At 35.5% G+C, this 14688-nt stretch overlaps 1 protein-coding gene across 1 annotated transcript in view; it reads right to left on the bottom strand.

Moving 5' to 3' along the window:
• LOC140447758 ((Lyso)-N-acylphosphatidylethanolamine lipase-like) overlaps window positions 1-14340 on the bottom strand; it is a 67022-nt gene extending 52682 nt beyond the window's left edge. The window contains exon 1 of the mRNA XM_072540596.1: window positions 13716-14340. Coding sequence (XP_072396697.1) covers window positions 13716-13830 — 115 coding nt within the window. The 5' untranslated portion in view covers window positions 13831-14340. The remainder of the gene's footprint in view (window positions 1-13715) is intronic.
• Between the last annotated feature and the right edge of the window lie 348 nt (window positions 14341-14688).

Below are 14688 nucleotides of genomic sequence, written 5' to 3'. Positions count from 1 at the left end.
TAAACAAATTTGGTTTTTTTTTGTCACTTGGTGAAAAATTCTTCTAATAGAAATTTCAAAGCTGGTTCAGTGATAAATTATTTGAAAATGTGGTTATTACACACAAACTTGAAACATTCTTATAAAACTGATTAAATCATGGCGCAACATATAGAAATTGTACATTTCACTAAGTAGCATTGCGTTACTACGGAATGTTTTTACTTTAATAAAGCTAACCGGTATCGATATATTTATCTTTAAATTAAATTCGATTGTGAAAATTCGTCTGACCCTGTCAAACTGAAATAATTAATAAACACACTTGACCAACATCAAAGAGTTTATTAAAATGTTGACAAACAACAAACTGACAAATCCATAGCACCTTTCAAAAGAGCCTTGAAAATTTAAGTTAACAGAGTTGATATTATGTACCTAAAATTCGGAAAACTCACAATAAAGTAAACAGAAAATTTATTTTCGTTAATATCCGTTCACAGGGTGTAACAAAAAAGTAGGTCACAAATTAACCCACATATGCTCGAATTAAAAATAGCCCAATTGAAGCCTAACTTAAGTGAATACAAAGTTGTACATACAAGGTGACAGCTCTTTGAAGTTATAAAATACAGATATATTTGTTTCAATAACACGTGAACTATTTGACATTTTATAACAGAAATGGGCACGTGGCTGACTTATGATCACAGCATCTTTTAAATATCAAAAAAATAATAATAATAAAAACTAATATACTATACTATAATGAATATACTATAATAAAAACTAAAAGTACTTTAAATATAAAAAATTCTTAAAAGCAGGGATTATCTTGAAATGCTAGCGGAATATCCAGTTTTTTGTTATCAGATATGTGTTTTCGTGTCGTTTCCACTACACTTTTTTAGGAAAGTCTTTTAAATAACCGGTTTATCTTATAGTCTCGGCACAATATAATGCTAAAAGAATCAGTAAGTTTACTTTTGCATTTTGACCATTCCAATTTTGCATCCACTCCTGGAGGAATTAATGCGAAATAGACTTGGCGAAAAATGTTGTTGTTGCGAGATTTAAAAAATTCCATCAGTTACAAAGAATATTCCAAAATTATAATAAAATAATTATTATAGAAGTTCTTCGAAAAGTGGAAAATAAATTTAATAAATCGTAAAATTCTTCACATACCCACTATATACTTCTAAAGTTTGAAAACTATTGCCTAATTGACTTAATCTATTCAAATAATTAACCGTAAGTATCTATCCATTGATGGATTACATTTGGCAACATTGATTTTATCCCAAACAACTACAGTAATTTAAGTAATTATATATAAATGCCAGTTATTTGTTGTTATATAGTTGGTTGTATAAGTTTATTTCGTATTTAATACATATTACTGGGATTGTGATACATTTCTCCAGTTTTCTAAGTGGTTTTGTTATTTTAAACGACGGATTATGATGAATTCAGTTAAAACATCTGTTTATTATTGCTGTGTATGTTGTATGTAGAAAAAATTCCAGGGACCATAAAAACTTGAGTTTCTTCAGGTTTCATTGGTGTTGTCTTTTTAGCTTTGCAGAATGAAAGGAAATGGCAATAGCTAAAATGCAGGTTGAAAAAAAACCTTAAACCATTCTTTAGCAATATACTGTGGTCTAGGCTAGAGGCCAACTAGATCACCGTGGCTTTTTCAATTCTGATCGGCCCATATAAGTTTTTTATGTATTTTTGGCTGCTGATTAGGAATTTCGAGGGTGGATTTCGATCCGAGTGGTCAAACAATTGTTATAAACAATTTAATTGTTTATAAGGCTCTAGCTAGTAAACTAAGAGATAAAAAAAATTTCAAATAAAATTTGTTCCTTTTGATATTGTAAAATTAGTGTAAAATTGTTGCAAAATAAGTATTTTTCGAAGCTTTTTCGATCGTTACTCGGCTTCTACACAGCAAATGAGCTTTACAAAGTCTCATTTTAAAGCTTAATTTATAGTCTTTCAAACAAAATTTGGTAAAGTACTTTATCTTTATTTGTATTAAAGTTAAACCGGTTTGAAGTTTCTTTAAAAATTTGTAAATTAATTTGTTTTTTAAGCAAATTTGAGCAATAAGCATTTATACTTAAATTAACAGTAATGATAGAAGAACTCAAAAGGAACATTTTAAGTTTGGGAAAATGTTCGTAGGTTTATTTTTGGTCAAGATATCGATATTTTAATAGGACATTCTGAGGTGCAAGATCGACTTGCAGCAAAAAGGTACGTGCCGAACCGCTCATATACGATATCTTCATTTTTGGAGATCCTAATACAATTTTCTGATATAATTCTTATAAATAAAGCATCAAAAAGTAGATCCCTATCACTACATTTGCTTTTTACTTCAAATAAGAAAAAACATGAAAAACTAAGATCATGATAAAAATTTTGAGAACATATTCATTTATCATCTGATACAGACGCGATTGTTTTGCTCTTATATTTTTTCGAGACTTTTATGGCTAAAGGTTTAAATGTAAGAATAAAAAGAAAAAGTTATTAAATTATTATCATGTGATATATAATCTTAAGGCACTTTATTTCAGACAATGTGAGTTCGTGCAGGAACTGGTAAAACTACAAGAAATATACCAATTCATTCTTTGCCTTCATTTCATGGTAGAGAACTATGTCAAGTACTACTGGTACATATTACACCAGTAAAGTCGACAAAAAAGCTAAAACATTAAAATCAAACCCTAAAAATTTTTACAGCATTTTGGCAAAGGTATAATTTGTGCATTTTGAATAATCTTCTAATAAAAAAATTTATTAAAAATCCTTTGTAAAAGGTATATATTTTTTATATATAGAAAATATATACCTTTTACAAAGGATTTTTAATAAATTTTTTTAATATATGGTATACAGCCAAATACAGGAACGTAGATTCCTTGTGGATTTTAATCTTCTAATACTTTGCTACATATATATATATATATATATATATATATATATATATATATATATATATATATATATATATATATATATATACAGTGTCGAGTCACTCGACACTGGGGAGTAGGCAGATTGAGACCTCAGTGCCGAGAGACAGTTCTTGCAATATAGAACACGATACTGGTACGTCTCGAGTGAGGGGAGTAGGCAGATTGAGACCCCGAACTCGAACCGAACCGTATCCCTCTTGATAATGGCTCCAAAATGGGTGCCGAAACGTCGAGTTTTAAATTCTCAACGCGGTTCTTCCCGAGAACTCAGTAATTTTCATATATATATATATATATATATATATATATATATATATATATATATATATATATATATATTGTTGTGAATTTATTAATTGTTAAGTCTTTAATTTATAATGTCTTGTTCTTATCTTAATTCATTAAAAAGCACAATGACTGATATTTATTTATTTTCACTAAACATACATAATTTATTAAAAAGCGAACGTAACATTTTATCGCGAGCGCGTCGTCCGAATTAACTGTCCCTTCCAAATAAAGTTCCGTTATTATATACCAGTGCCGTTATCTCGAATCGTCTAAAACCTTCGATGGCGAAACGGTAAAAGCAAACTGGATTTCCCTCGCATCGCTTCTGGAAGGTCGCTCAGGTAAATCGAGGCCTCTCGTAAACTCTACAACATATTAGATTAAAAACATGTTTTAAAGGTTAAAACTATGACTCATATTTTTACGTAACATTGCCCCCCTCTCAAAAGATGGTTCCTCCTGGAACCTTGTTGGGACTAGAACTGGAACGGTATGCTGGTATCGGCAACTGGACCCTCTTTTACAACTTCCAGTTGTATAAAAATGACAAGGGACGGTTTTCTCTCCGCTCCAGTAACTATGCGGATTGCAACAGACTAACACCTGGACTTCGGTGTCTTTAAAGATCTCCTCCACCATATTTCGGATAACCCTCCAATCTAATTGGCGGCACTCCAACTTTGGCATGGCTAACTTTTGCACGTCGGACTCTAGTACGTGCCCTCTCAATTGAAGTAAGGCTTCCCATACATCTCGGTAGGTAGGTTGGTCACGGGCAGTGTCTTTTGTTACCAGGTAGAAAAGGTAACGTGATGCATCTTGGAGTTTCAAGGTTTTACCGGGAGCTGGCACTTGGCATTGAAGTTCTGCAACTCGACCAAACTTCCTTCGAAAGACGGATGCCAACCCTGGTGCGTCTTTGATACTGGCCGGGATGGTAAGGGCCAGCGAGTAGTCATCGGGGAGCTCGAGTAGATCTTGCTTTTCTTCAGTGGTAACACCATGTCTCGCTTTACCGGTACCTCCATAGGCACCCATGAATTCCTCAAACGTGAGGTCAAACACATCTTGGACTTGGTTTACTTCCACTTCTTCATCTACGTCGTGGTCACCTTCGAAAGATGCCAACCGGTTATGGTGTACTATCATCGGCTTTCCCCTCGGAATCTTGCTTATTCGGTAGATGACATCGTTGATCTTCTCCATGATGAGGTATGGACCTTCCCAAAACTGCTGCAATTTGGGAGAACAACCTTTTCGCTTCTTGGGATTATACAGCCATACTTTGTCGTTCTTCTTAAAGCAACCCTTTTCGGCTTGTGTATCGTACCGTTTCTTCATTCGGTCGCTAGCGATCTGAAGGTGGGAACGGACCAACTCATGTACATCGTCCATTCTTCTTCGTAATTCGATCACATAATCTTCACCTGCTACATCTTCTCCAGGTCGACACCCAAATTCTAGATCACAAGGTAGTCGCATTTCGCGTCCGAATAGGACTCTGGCTGGTGTCTGGCCCGTTGATTCGTTAACAGCAGATCTGTAGGCCATTGTGAAGAACGGAAGGTATTGGTCCCAGTCTCGCTGATGATCGGACACCATCTTTGTCAAATACTTGCCAACTGTCCTATTCATTCGTTCTACCATACCATCCGATTGCGGATGATACGCGGTAGTTCTTGTTTTCTTCATGCCTAGTCTATCACATATTCCTTGGAATAGATCACTTTCGAAGTTCCTGCCTTGGTCACTATGGATCTCCAAAGGCACTCCAAATCGGCTGATATATTCTTGGATCAACTTATCTGCAACGGTGGCGGCCTTCTGGTCTGGAAGTGCGTAAATCTCGACCCACTTAGTGAAGTAATCCATTACTACCAACATGTACTTGCCCCCATTTTCACTTTCTGGAAATGGCCCTGCAATGTCCAAAGCTATTCTTTCAAACGGGCTTCCAACATTATATTGTCTCATAGGAGCTCTCCTTTTCCGGTGAGGCCCGTTACTCGTAGCACAAATAGTACATTTCTTACACCAGTCTTTTACGTCGTCGGAACTGTTCATCCAATAAAACCGTTCCCGAATTCGCTGAAGGGTTTTCCTTACACCAAAATGCCCTCCCGATGGACTGTCGTGTAACTGACGAAGTACTTCGGCTATTCTGCTCTTTGGGATCACCAACTGTCTTCTCTTCTCTGAACCGTCATCATTTTCCAGGACTCGTTTAAGCAAGCCATCTTCGATGATAAATGAGTCCCACTGGGCCCAATACGTCTTAACTACTGAGCATAGGTTTGATATTTCCTGCCAAGGTGGTCGACGGTTTTCCTCTTTCCATTTTCGGATTTTCTGTATAACTGGATCTCTCTCTTGTTCTTCCCTTATCTTAGTAGGCGTCCAGTCGTCGTTGACAATCGTCGTTCTTAGCACTGCTGCTTCCTTGGATTCCGTTTTGTTGCAGTGGGGACACTCTGCTGGGCATGGCCGTCTGGAAAGAGAATCAGCGTTTCTGTGGCTAACTCCGGCTCGGTGCTCAATCTTAAAATCGTATTCTTGGAGTCGTTCGATCCACCTGGCTATCTGACCCTCTGGATTCTTAAACTGCATCAACCACTTAAGGGCGGCATGGTCGGTTCGGATTAAAAACTTCCTTCCATAGAGGTATTGATAGAAGTGCTCTACTGATTTCACTACTGCCAGAAGTTCTCTTCTCGTGACGCAATAATTCCGCTCAGGTTTTGAAAGAACTTTACTAAAATATCCGAGGACTCGTTCCTGTCCTCCTTGAATCTGAGACAGCACTCCTCCAATTCCCACATTACTTGCATCTGTATCTAAGATGAACTCTCCTTCTGGCAGTGGATACCCTAAAATTGGTGCTGTTATTAAATGCTTTTTCAACGTTTCAAAGGCATTTTGGCAGTCTATATCCCAGCGGTATTCTCTTGCTTCCTCTGTAAGTCGCGTTAATGGCTTAGCGATATCTGCAAACTTCTTAATAAACCTCCGGTAGTAAGTACATAGTCCAAGAAAACTTCTCACTTGATGTTTGTCAGTTGGTTTTGGCCATTCCTTAATGGAATCGATTTTTCCCTTATCCACGGCCACTCCTTCTTTACTGACTATATGACCCAGATAATTGACTTTACCTTGAAATAGCTGGCACTTCTTGGGGTTTAGCATCAATTGGGCAGCTTTAAGTCGATTAAAAACGTTTTCTAAATTCCTCAAATGATCTTCGAATGTCTCCCCCAAGACGATTATGTCATCTAAATAAACCAGGCATGTTTTCCAAGATAACCCTCTCAACACATTTTCCATAAGCCTCTCAAATGTCGCAGGAGCATTACAGAGTCCAAATGGCATAACGTTGAATTGCCACAATCCAGATCCTGTGGTGAAGGCTGTCTTTTCTTTATCTACTGGGTCCATTTCTACCTGCCAGTATCCAGACTTCAAATCCAAAGTGGAAAACAATTTACTTCCAGCCAATGTGTCCAATGTGTCATCGATCCGAGGCAGAGGATAACTATCTTTCTTGGTAACGTTGTTCAGCAAACGGTAATCCACACAGAACCTCGTCGTTCCGTCTTTCTTCTTAACCAGGACCACCGGAGAGACCCATGGGCTCGTAGAAGGTTCTATCACCCCGTCTTTCTTCATTTCCTGAACAATCGTTTCAGCTTCCTCTCTTTTCGCCTGTGGTAATCGTCGAGCTGTTTGACGAATTGGCTTAGCATTACCAGTATCAATTTTATGCTTAACAACGGTAGTTCTTCCCGTCTTTCCTCCTTTCGGTACGAAAATATCACGATACTGCCGAAGAAATTCCCTTAATTTCCTTTTCTCCATCTGATTTAGAGACTGTCCTGCAACTGCAACCATTTGGTCGAATTTGTCGTTGGAATTATCAGATGTTGTCGCCTGACGAATTATGGATGTCACAGGTACACAAGTTCCTACTTTTGTCTCTTTCTTTATGGTCACTGGGTAGTCGTTGACATTGATAAGTCTCACAGGAATTTCTTTAGCCGAAGTCACCAATTCCTTTCCAATTATGATTCCACGGCCAACCTCATCGTCGTGGTTCCAAGGCTCCATCATAACAGGTCTCCCTTCGTCTACAATTCCCTGTAGTCGCGCTACTATGATCGTTTCGCTTCTCGCAGGCACGACTGTATCTTCTGTAATGGCTGCTTGCACAGTGTTGTCATTATGTGGATGGAGAAATACCTCCTCGTTGCCAACTTTGATTACCTTATTCTTAAAATCCAATTGGAATCCATGCATATTCATTACGTCCATTCCTAATATAACATCCTCTTCGATGTCAGCAACTATAACAGTATGGACGAACTTTTCTGCTCCAATTCCCAATTGTACCTGGATTTCTCCATGAATGTTAGCATTTTCACCTGTAGCGGTCCGAAGTCGCAACCTCGTTGGTAACAGTTTCTTTCGGCTGTTTATAACTGTCGGGCGTATAATGGTTCTGGTCGCTCCGGTATCCACCAACAACGTATGCTTTTTACCATTTATGTCTCCATCGACATATACACTATCTTCACGACATTTCAAAGAAGCTATTAGTATGAGAGGGTCTTTGGAAAAGTTCTGGGTCGAAGCTGCCCCCCTAAGGCTGACCCGTTCTAGTTTTCCTGATGGTGAGTTTCTTGATTTGCGTCGTACCTAGGGTGCTTACAGGAGCTTCGTACGTGTCCTATTTCGCCACAATTCCAGCATCTGATGGTCTTCGTTTTCTTGTATGTCATGCTTTTCATCATATTAACGAGCTGGTCAAGTTTATCTTCATCTCCTTCCTCTTTTACAGTCCTAACTTTACTGTACCCGCCAGAGGCCTGCGTAGCTGACTCGTATTCGAGGGCGGCGGATAGGACATCAACCAGCGTCTTGTGACGAGCTAATCGCAGTGTTCTCTGCATTTCATGATCACGAAGACCATCAATAAACGTTTGAACGGCCAATTTTTCCATCATGTCTTCGGGAGCTGTTGGATAAGCATATCGTACTAATCTGGCAATATCTACCTCATATTCTTGAAGAGCCTCATCTTTCTTCTGTCTACGATTTTTAAGCTGTGACTGATATACATGCTCCAAATGTTCGTGGCCATATCGCATATTTAACCTCTTCTTCAGTTGTTCGAAATCATCGGTCTCCTCTACGGCTATGGTCTGAAGCACATCTAAGGCATCTCCTCGAAGAGCGATAGTCAGGTTTACAGCCTTTTCTTTTTCAGACCATCCATTTGCTCTTGCGGCTGATTCGAACTGTTTCATGTAGTTGTTCCATGATGATTTTCCGTCGAAAGTTGGGACTTTAACATGAATAGAACCTCCACTTCCTTCAAATTTCGGCCGTGTCTCCAACTTAAATTTCGTCTCGTCTTCTTTTATCTCCACTGTAATCGGATTGTTACCTCTCTCTGCTGTCCCTGTTTCTTCCATCTTCCTTTCCATCTCTTTAATCTTTTCTTCGAAGGCCAACTTATCGGCAGCAACTTGGTTTTTTAGCGAAGACACTCTATCGTCAAGAGCAGATATTTCAGAAGTGACTTTAGAGATGTTAGCAGAAACTTTGCTTTCCAGAGAAGAAATCTCGTTAGAAACTTTGCTTTCTAAAGAAGCGATGTCGCCGGATACTTTGTTCTCCAATGATGCGATGTCGCCGGAAACTTTGGCTACATCAGAAGACACTTTCGAAATATCGTCGGAAACTTTGTTCTCTAATGATGCGATGTCGCCGGAAACTTTCGAAATCGACGAGAGGACAGCATCATGTTTGTCTTCAAATATATAAGTCTCTGGATCTAGTCCTTCTTCTAGCAAAGCGTTCTTTAGTCGTTGGACTAACTCAGCCTTTTTTCCGGTAGAAGCTAATTCTCTGTCTTCAAGATGTCTTCTTAAATTAGTCACTGTCAGCTCATAAATCGTAGCCATTTTCACAATTTATTTTATATTCACTTGTATTATTATTATAAGTCTAATTTATGTTCGATCCCACTTCTGACACCATTTGTTGTGAATTTATTAATTGTTAAGTCTTTAATTTATAATGTCTTGTTCTTATCTTAATTCATTAAAAAGCACAATGACTGATATTTATTTATTTTCACTAAACATACATAATTTATTAAAAAGCGAACGTAACATTTTATCGCGAGCGCGTCGTCCGAATTAACTGTCCCTTCCAAATAAAGTTCCGTTATTATATACCAGTGCCGTTATCTCGAATCGTCTAAAACCTTCGATGGCGAAACGGTAAAAGCAAACTGGATTTCCCTCGCATCGCTTCTGGAAGGTCGCTCAGGTAAATCGAGGCCTCTCGTAAACTCTACAACATATTAGATTAAAAACATGTTTTAAAGGTTAAAACTATGACTCATATTTTTACGTAACAATATATATATATATATATATATATTTCTCGATATATATATATATATATTTCTCGATATATATATATATATATATATATATATATATATATATATATATATATATATATATTCTCGATATATATATATATATATATATATATATATATATATATATATATATATATATATATATATATCAGGGATTCTACAGTATTCAGTGCCTTCCCTCACTCAACCGTTTCCATCTCTCTCTGTTGTCCCATTCTCCATTGTTTAGGCCTTTCTTACTCATGGCGTCGTCTACTTCTTTCCTCTAGGATCTTCGGGGTCGTCCGCTTTTCCTCCTTTCTATCGGGCTCCATTCGGTTATTCTCTTTATCCATCTGCTGTCGCTAGTTCTTCTTACATGTCCATACAACTTTAGTCTTTTTTGTTCTATATATGTCTGTTTCTATTGATGTTCTTTGCTTTATTTCGTCATTACTTCTCCTATCCATTCTTGTTACTCTGCAGCATCTTCGCAGGCATTCCATCCCTGTTGCTAATATCTTACTGCTGTTTTTCTTGTTTATAATCCAATTTTCAGCCCCATATGTCATAATACTTCGCACTAATGTTTTATAAATCTGTGTTTTTGTCTTCATATTTAGGTGTCTATCCCACCATACTGAGTTAAGTTGTCGGATTGCTGTTCTTGTTTGTCCTAATCTTTGTTTAATTTCTTCTTCTTTGTTGCCTTTTTCGTGATTATAAACCCCAAGTATTTCAATTTATCCTGTCATTCAATCGTTACGCGTTGTCGTCAATCTGTAGATCTTCTATGTCTTCTTCACTTGTAGATAGGTACTCTGTCTACGCGAGGTTAATATCTAAGCCAGTCTTGGTATATTCGTCTTGTAGTTTCTTCATCATGTAACTGAGGTCTTCTTGGTCTTGTGCAATCACTACTTGATCGTCTGCAAAGCTTAACGTATATAGGTATTCTTTTTGTACTCCCATGCCTTCGCATTTTCTTTTCCATGTAGTCAAGGCTTTCTCTAAGTATATTTTGAATAGGGTTGGAGATGTGAAACAACCCTGCAGGAGCCCTTTTGTTGTGGTAAAGTCTCCTATGATTCTTGTTCCCATTTTAATGGACACTTTAATTTCTTTATACAATTATACAAAGCTTTTAGTTTCGTCTGTATTTCTAATTTGTACATTGCCTCCCATAATTCTGACCTTGGTACAGAGTTATACGCCTTTCTCAGGTCCACAAATGGCAAATTTATATCTCTATTTTTTGCTTTTTTCTCTTCCAACAGTTGCTCCTGTGTGTATATGTAGTCTATGAATGATCTTCCTGCCGTAAAGCCTACCTGATCCACCCCGATTTTGCCTTTTATCGCTTGATCTATCTTTTCTCGCAGGATCTTCCCATATAATCTTCCTATTGATGATGTTACGCTTATTCCTCTGTAGTTTTCGCATAGTTTTCTATCTCATTTCTCAAATATAGATGTCATATATGCCTCCGTCCATTCATTTGGGAGCTGTTCTCCATTTGTGGCTTTCTGAAATATCAATTTTATCATCCGGTGTAATTTTTTTGAGCCGTACTTTAGAAGCTCAGGTGAGATGCCTTCCGGTCCCGGTGCTTTCTTATTTTTGATTGCTTTTATGGCCGTTCTCATTTCCCTATCTGTTATTTCTATTTTTTGTTGTGGGGGTCTGTTTCGTCTTCGCCTGTTTTCTTTTCCAATGAATTGCGGTCTTTGTTCTGTTGTTCCTTGTAATAGTCCTTCCATTTTTTAATGGAAGGGCTATTTCAAGGAACAAAATTTTAATTATTTCTTTAAACACATAAGTAATTACGTAAAAATTAAATCTAAGACCGATGTAATTATTAAATTATCATGTGTCTTTTAACAGGTATCTTATAGTTGTCTAACAAAATAAAGTAAAATTTTATTGTTATTATAGAGTACCTAACACAGTATTTCAAAAAACAGAAAACTTTGCAAAATCCGTATTTTTTCATTAAACTAAACAATCTGAAATTTTAACATACGATCCGTCGTTGTACTTCATTCTCTATTTATAGAATTGCTGTCTGCTATAAACGTTATATTTGTTTTTTTATAACTTGATTTGAATTGATTTAATTATTTATTTAAACACATAAGTAATTACGTAAAAATTAAATTTAAGACAGATATACTTAATTATTAAATTATCATGTGTCTTTTGACAGGTATCTTATATGTAGTTGTCTAACAAATTAAAGTAAAATTTTATTCTTATTAGGGAGTACCACATACAGAACTTCAAAAAACAGAAAACCTTGGAAAATACTTATCCGAACCAGATTCGACAATATCGGCCACATTACAAAAAGAGACAATAGTGCAAGAATGTAGGATGTGCAAAAGTAATACTATTTATTTATGTAAAAGGTGTAGAATGCATCTACATCCCGAATGTTTCGAAAATTTTCACCTTTAAATTTAATTTACATTTAAGATACAATATGTTGCTTTATTAAAGATTGTACTGTTTTCCTTGAAAATGAGAAAAACAATCTTTTTGGTTGTAAATTAGTATTAATTTATGTGTTTTTAATCCAATCTAATAAATTAATTGTCAAATTTCTCTTTGTATATTGAGCGGCCGTTAATGGGTAAATACTATATAAAGAATAAACGTACCTCAAATTTACTTTAGGTACCTCAAAACTATTTTAAAATTAATAATAAAGTCTATTTAATAAATATATTCCCAAGAAATAGAACACACTACGCCTATGCACATATAGAATGTGGAAGGAATAAAATATATTTCTCTTATTCCCATTCTTTCTAAGAACGTAAATATATATAGAGCAGCGAAATAGTGATAACTTTACCGATGTTTCAAACTATTCAATGAACTTGTCTAAATATGAGCTCGTGAATCGCACCAATTTATATTGTTACGGGGGCAAATTTTATGGGACTATCTTACTTTTTCACTTGTTTATATGGGCGAATCATACACCATAAAAATGACACCGGTAAGAATTTACTGCTGAACATTGTTGCCGTTAGCGTTTAGTTCAATTTGTAGATTAGTCACCTTTAATTGAAAATTGTCCGACTATAGATGACGTCAAAAATAAAAAAGAACAATATGCAAAACCGCTGATTTAGAACTACAAATCAACGGCTTTCAGGATTTTTCTATAAAGTTTTTAAAATAAAATTTTTAAAATAATCAATTTATTCTTCATTTATCCCATACTGTAGAAATATATTGTGACTCACAACCCCTGATTGCAGCCTGAAGAAATTCGCGAAGCCGAATTCATCTCGTTATCGGAAACCTTCTGGAATTTCGTATTTTCCGTCTTTCCGCTAACTAGTAATTGAAAATTTTTAGAATACACCATTTTGAAGATTTTTATCTCTTAACTGACAAAATGTTTTTATTTAAGAATAGAAACTTTTTTAATCTTTCACACGAAATTTCGTTATCGCGATGGTAATTTCGTACTGAATTGTTGATAATTAAAAAACAACGCCGAATTCTGCAGAAACCGTATAGTGTTTGCTATAGGTAAAAACCTAGGTATTTAACAGAAAAACTCATCAAATATCTGGCTACTACTAAATCCTGAACACTATTAAATTGTGCTTATTTCCCTGGACTAACAGTTAGTACTTAGTTTTATGATCTCTGAGCAAAATTTTAAATATGTTGTGACCAAATCTCGGAAGTTGGACGAAGAATTGTGAGAATGAGAATGACAGAATGAGACAATGTAAGAGCAGACATGCCTCCAGGAAGCAGAAAAATAAGCCGATCAATGGAAACAAGGAAAAGATTAGAAGAATTTTTATAAGAGTATTTTTAAGTTTATATGTTATAATGTAATACAGATTTTCCATCAGAATTAATGCTTTTTTCCCTTCGGTTTCTTTTTTCTACATGTACCTAAGTAATAAAACTGCAATTCCAGTGCCAAAATTTAAAACGCAATAATAGGGTAACGTTGTGAAATTATGGAATGTTACGCTATATTAAATACTTACCATTCAAAATAGTTTTTTCTACTTGTACCAGTCGTTTTTCTGAAAATTTGGTCCAACATCCGTTCTTCCCACCGTTTATTAACTCAGCTTCCACTTGTTCTGTTTCCATCTCCATGATTGTTGAAGTATTATTTTGAATTGTGCCTGTTACTGAACGAGTTTTTAAAGGTAGATAAGTTTTTCTATGATTTATGTACAATAATTAATGATTAACTTCAACTGTAATTTAACACACGATTCATGAACTGACACTGAATGAAAAATAAAAACCAGCGAACGTATAAACTGTGCACTTAACAACGTGTGGTAAACAAAATAACGTAATAATAACCTAACATTATAAAGCTAAACTTGAATGATGACCTTGCTTGAGAGGTATCCTTTCTTAATTGTTTCAGACTATGAATCATCGAAAATTTTGGTAATTTATAAACTGACGAAATCCAGAAATAGTGCTAAAACCTTCTAGATCTTTTAGCAATTGATTAAAATATAAATAGGTATATTATAATGAATTTGAAAATCAATTATATGTTACAAAACAGACTATTAATTTTTGAATTTATCATTGTTTGATATTAGATTAGATACAGTTCGGTTCGGGTTTAATTAATCAACACTATAACACTTCATATCAAAATTTATATTTTGGTTTTGAGGAATTCCGAATAGAAGTTGCCCAATTAAATCTAATATTTTTTATAAACCATAACTATGGGTCAGTATTGTAATGGACTACTGTAGCTTATCGCATCGCACAATTTAACCTTGCAGAGTTCAAATTGTGTCTCTTCTGCCGTCGACGGGAAGATAAACTGTAAATATTTAATTATTAAGTAAATATTTATTAGTGGTCTGTGAATCAAACCATAAACTAAAACACAGAATATGATAAATTTCTTAGTGTTTAATTTATTTTTAATTTAAAAAGGTCCCCAACTTTCATCTTAACGAAACAACAGGCGAGAGATTA

The sequence above is a fragment of the Diabrotica undecimpunctata genome, chromosome 8, assembly GCF_040954645.1.
Source record: "Diabrotica undecimpunctata isolate CICGRU chromosome 8, icDiaUnde3, whole genome shotgun sequence".
Lineage (NCBI taxonomy): Eukaryota > Metazoa > Arthropoda > Insecta > Coleoptera > Chrysomelidae > Diabrotica > Diabrotica undecimpunctata.
Note: the sequence above shows the minus strand (reverse complement) of the source record. Positions and strands in the feature narration are given on the sequence as shown.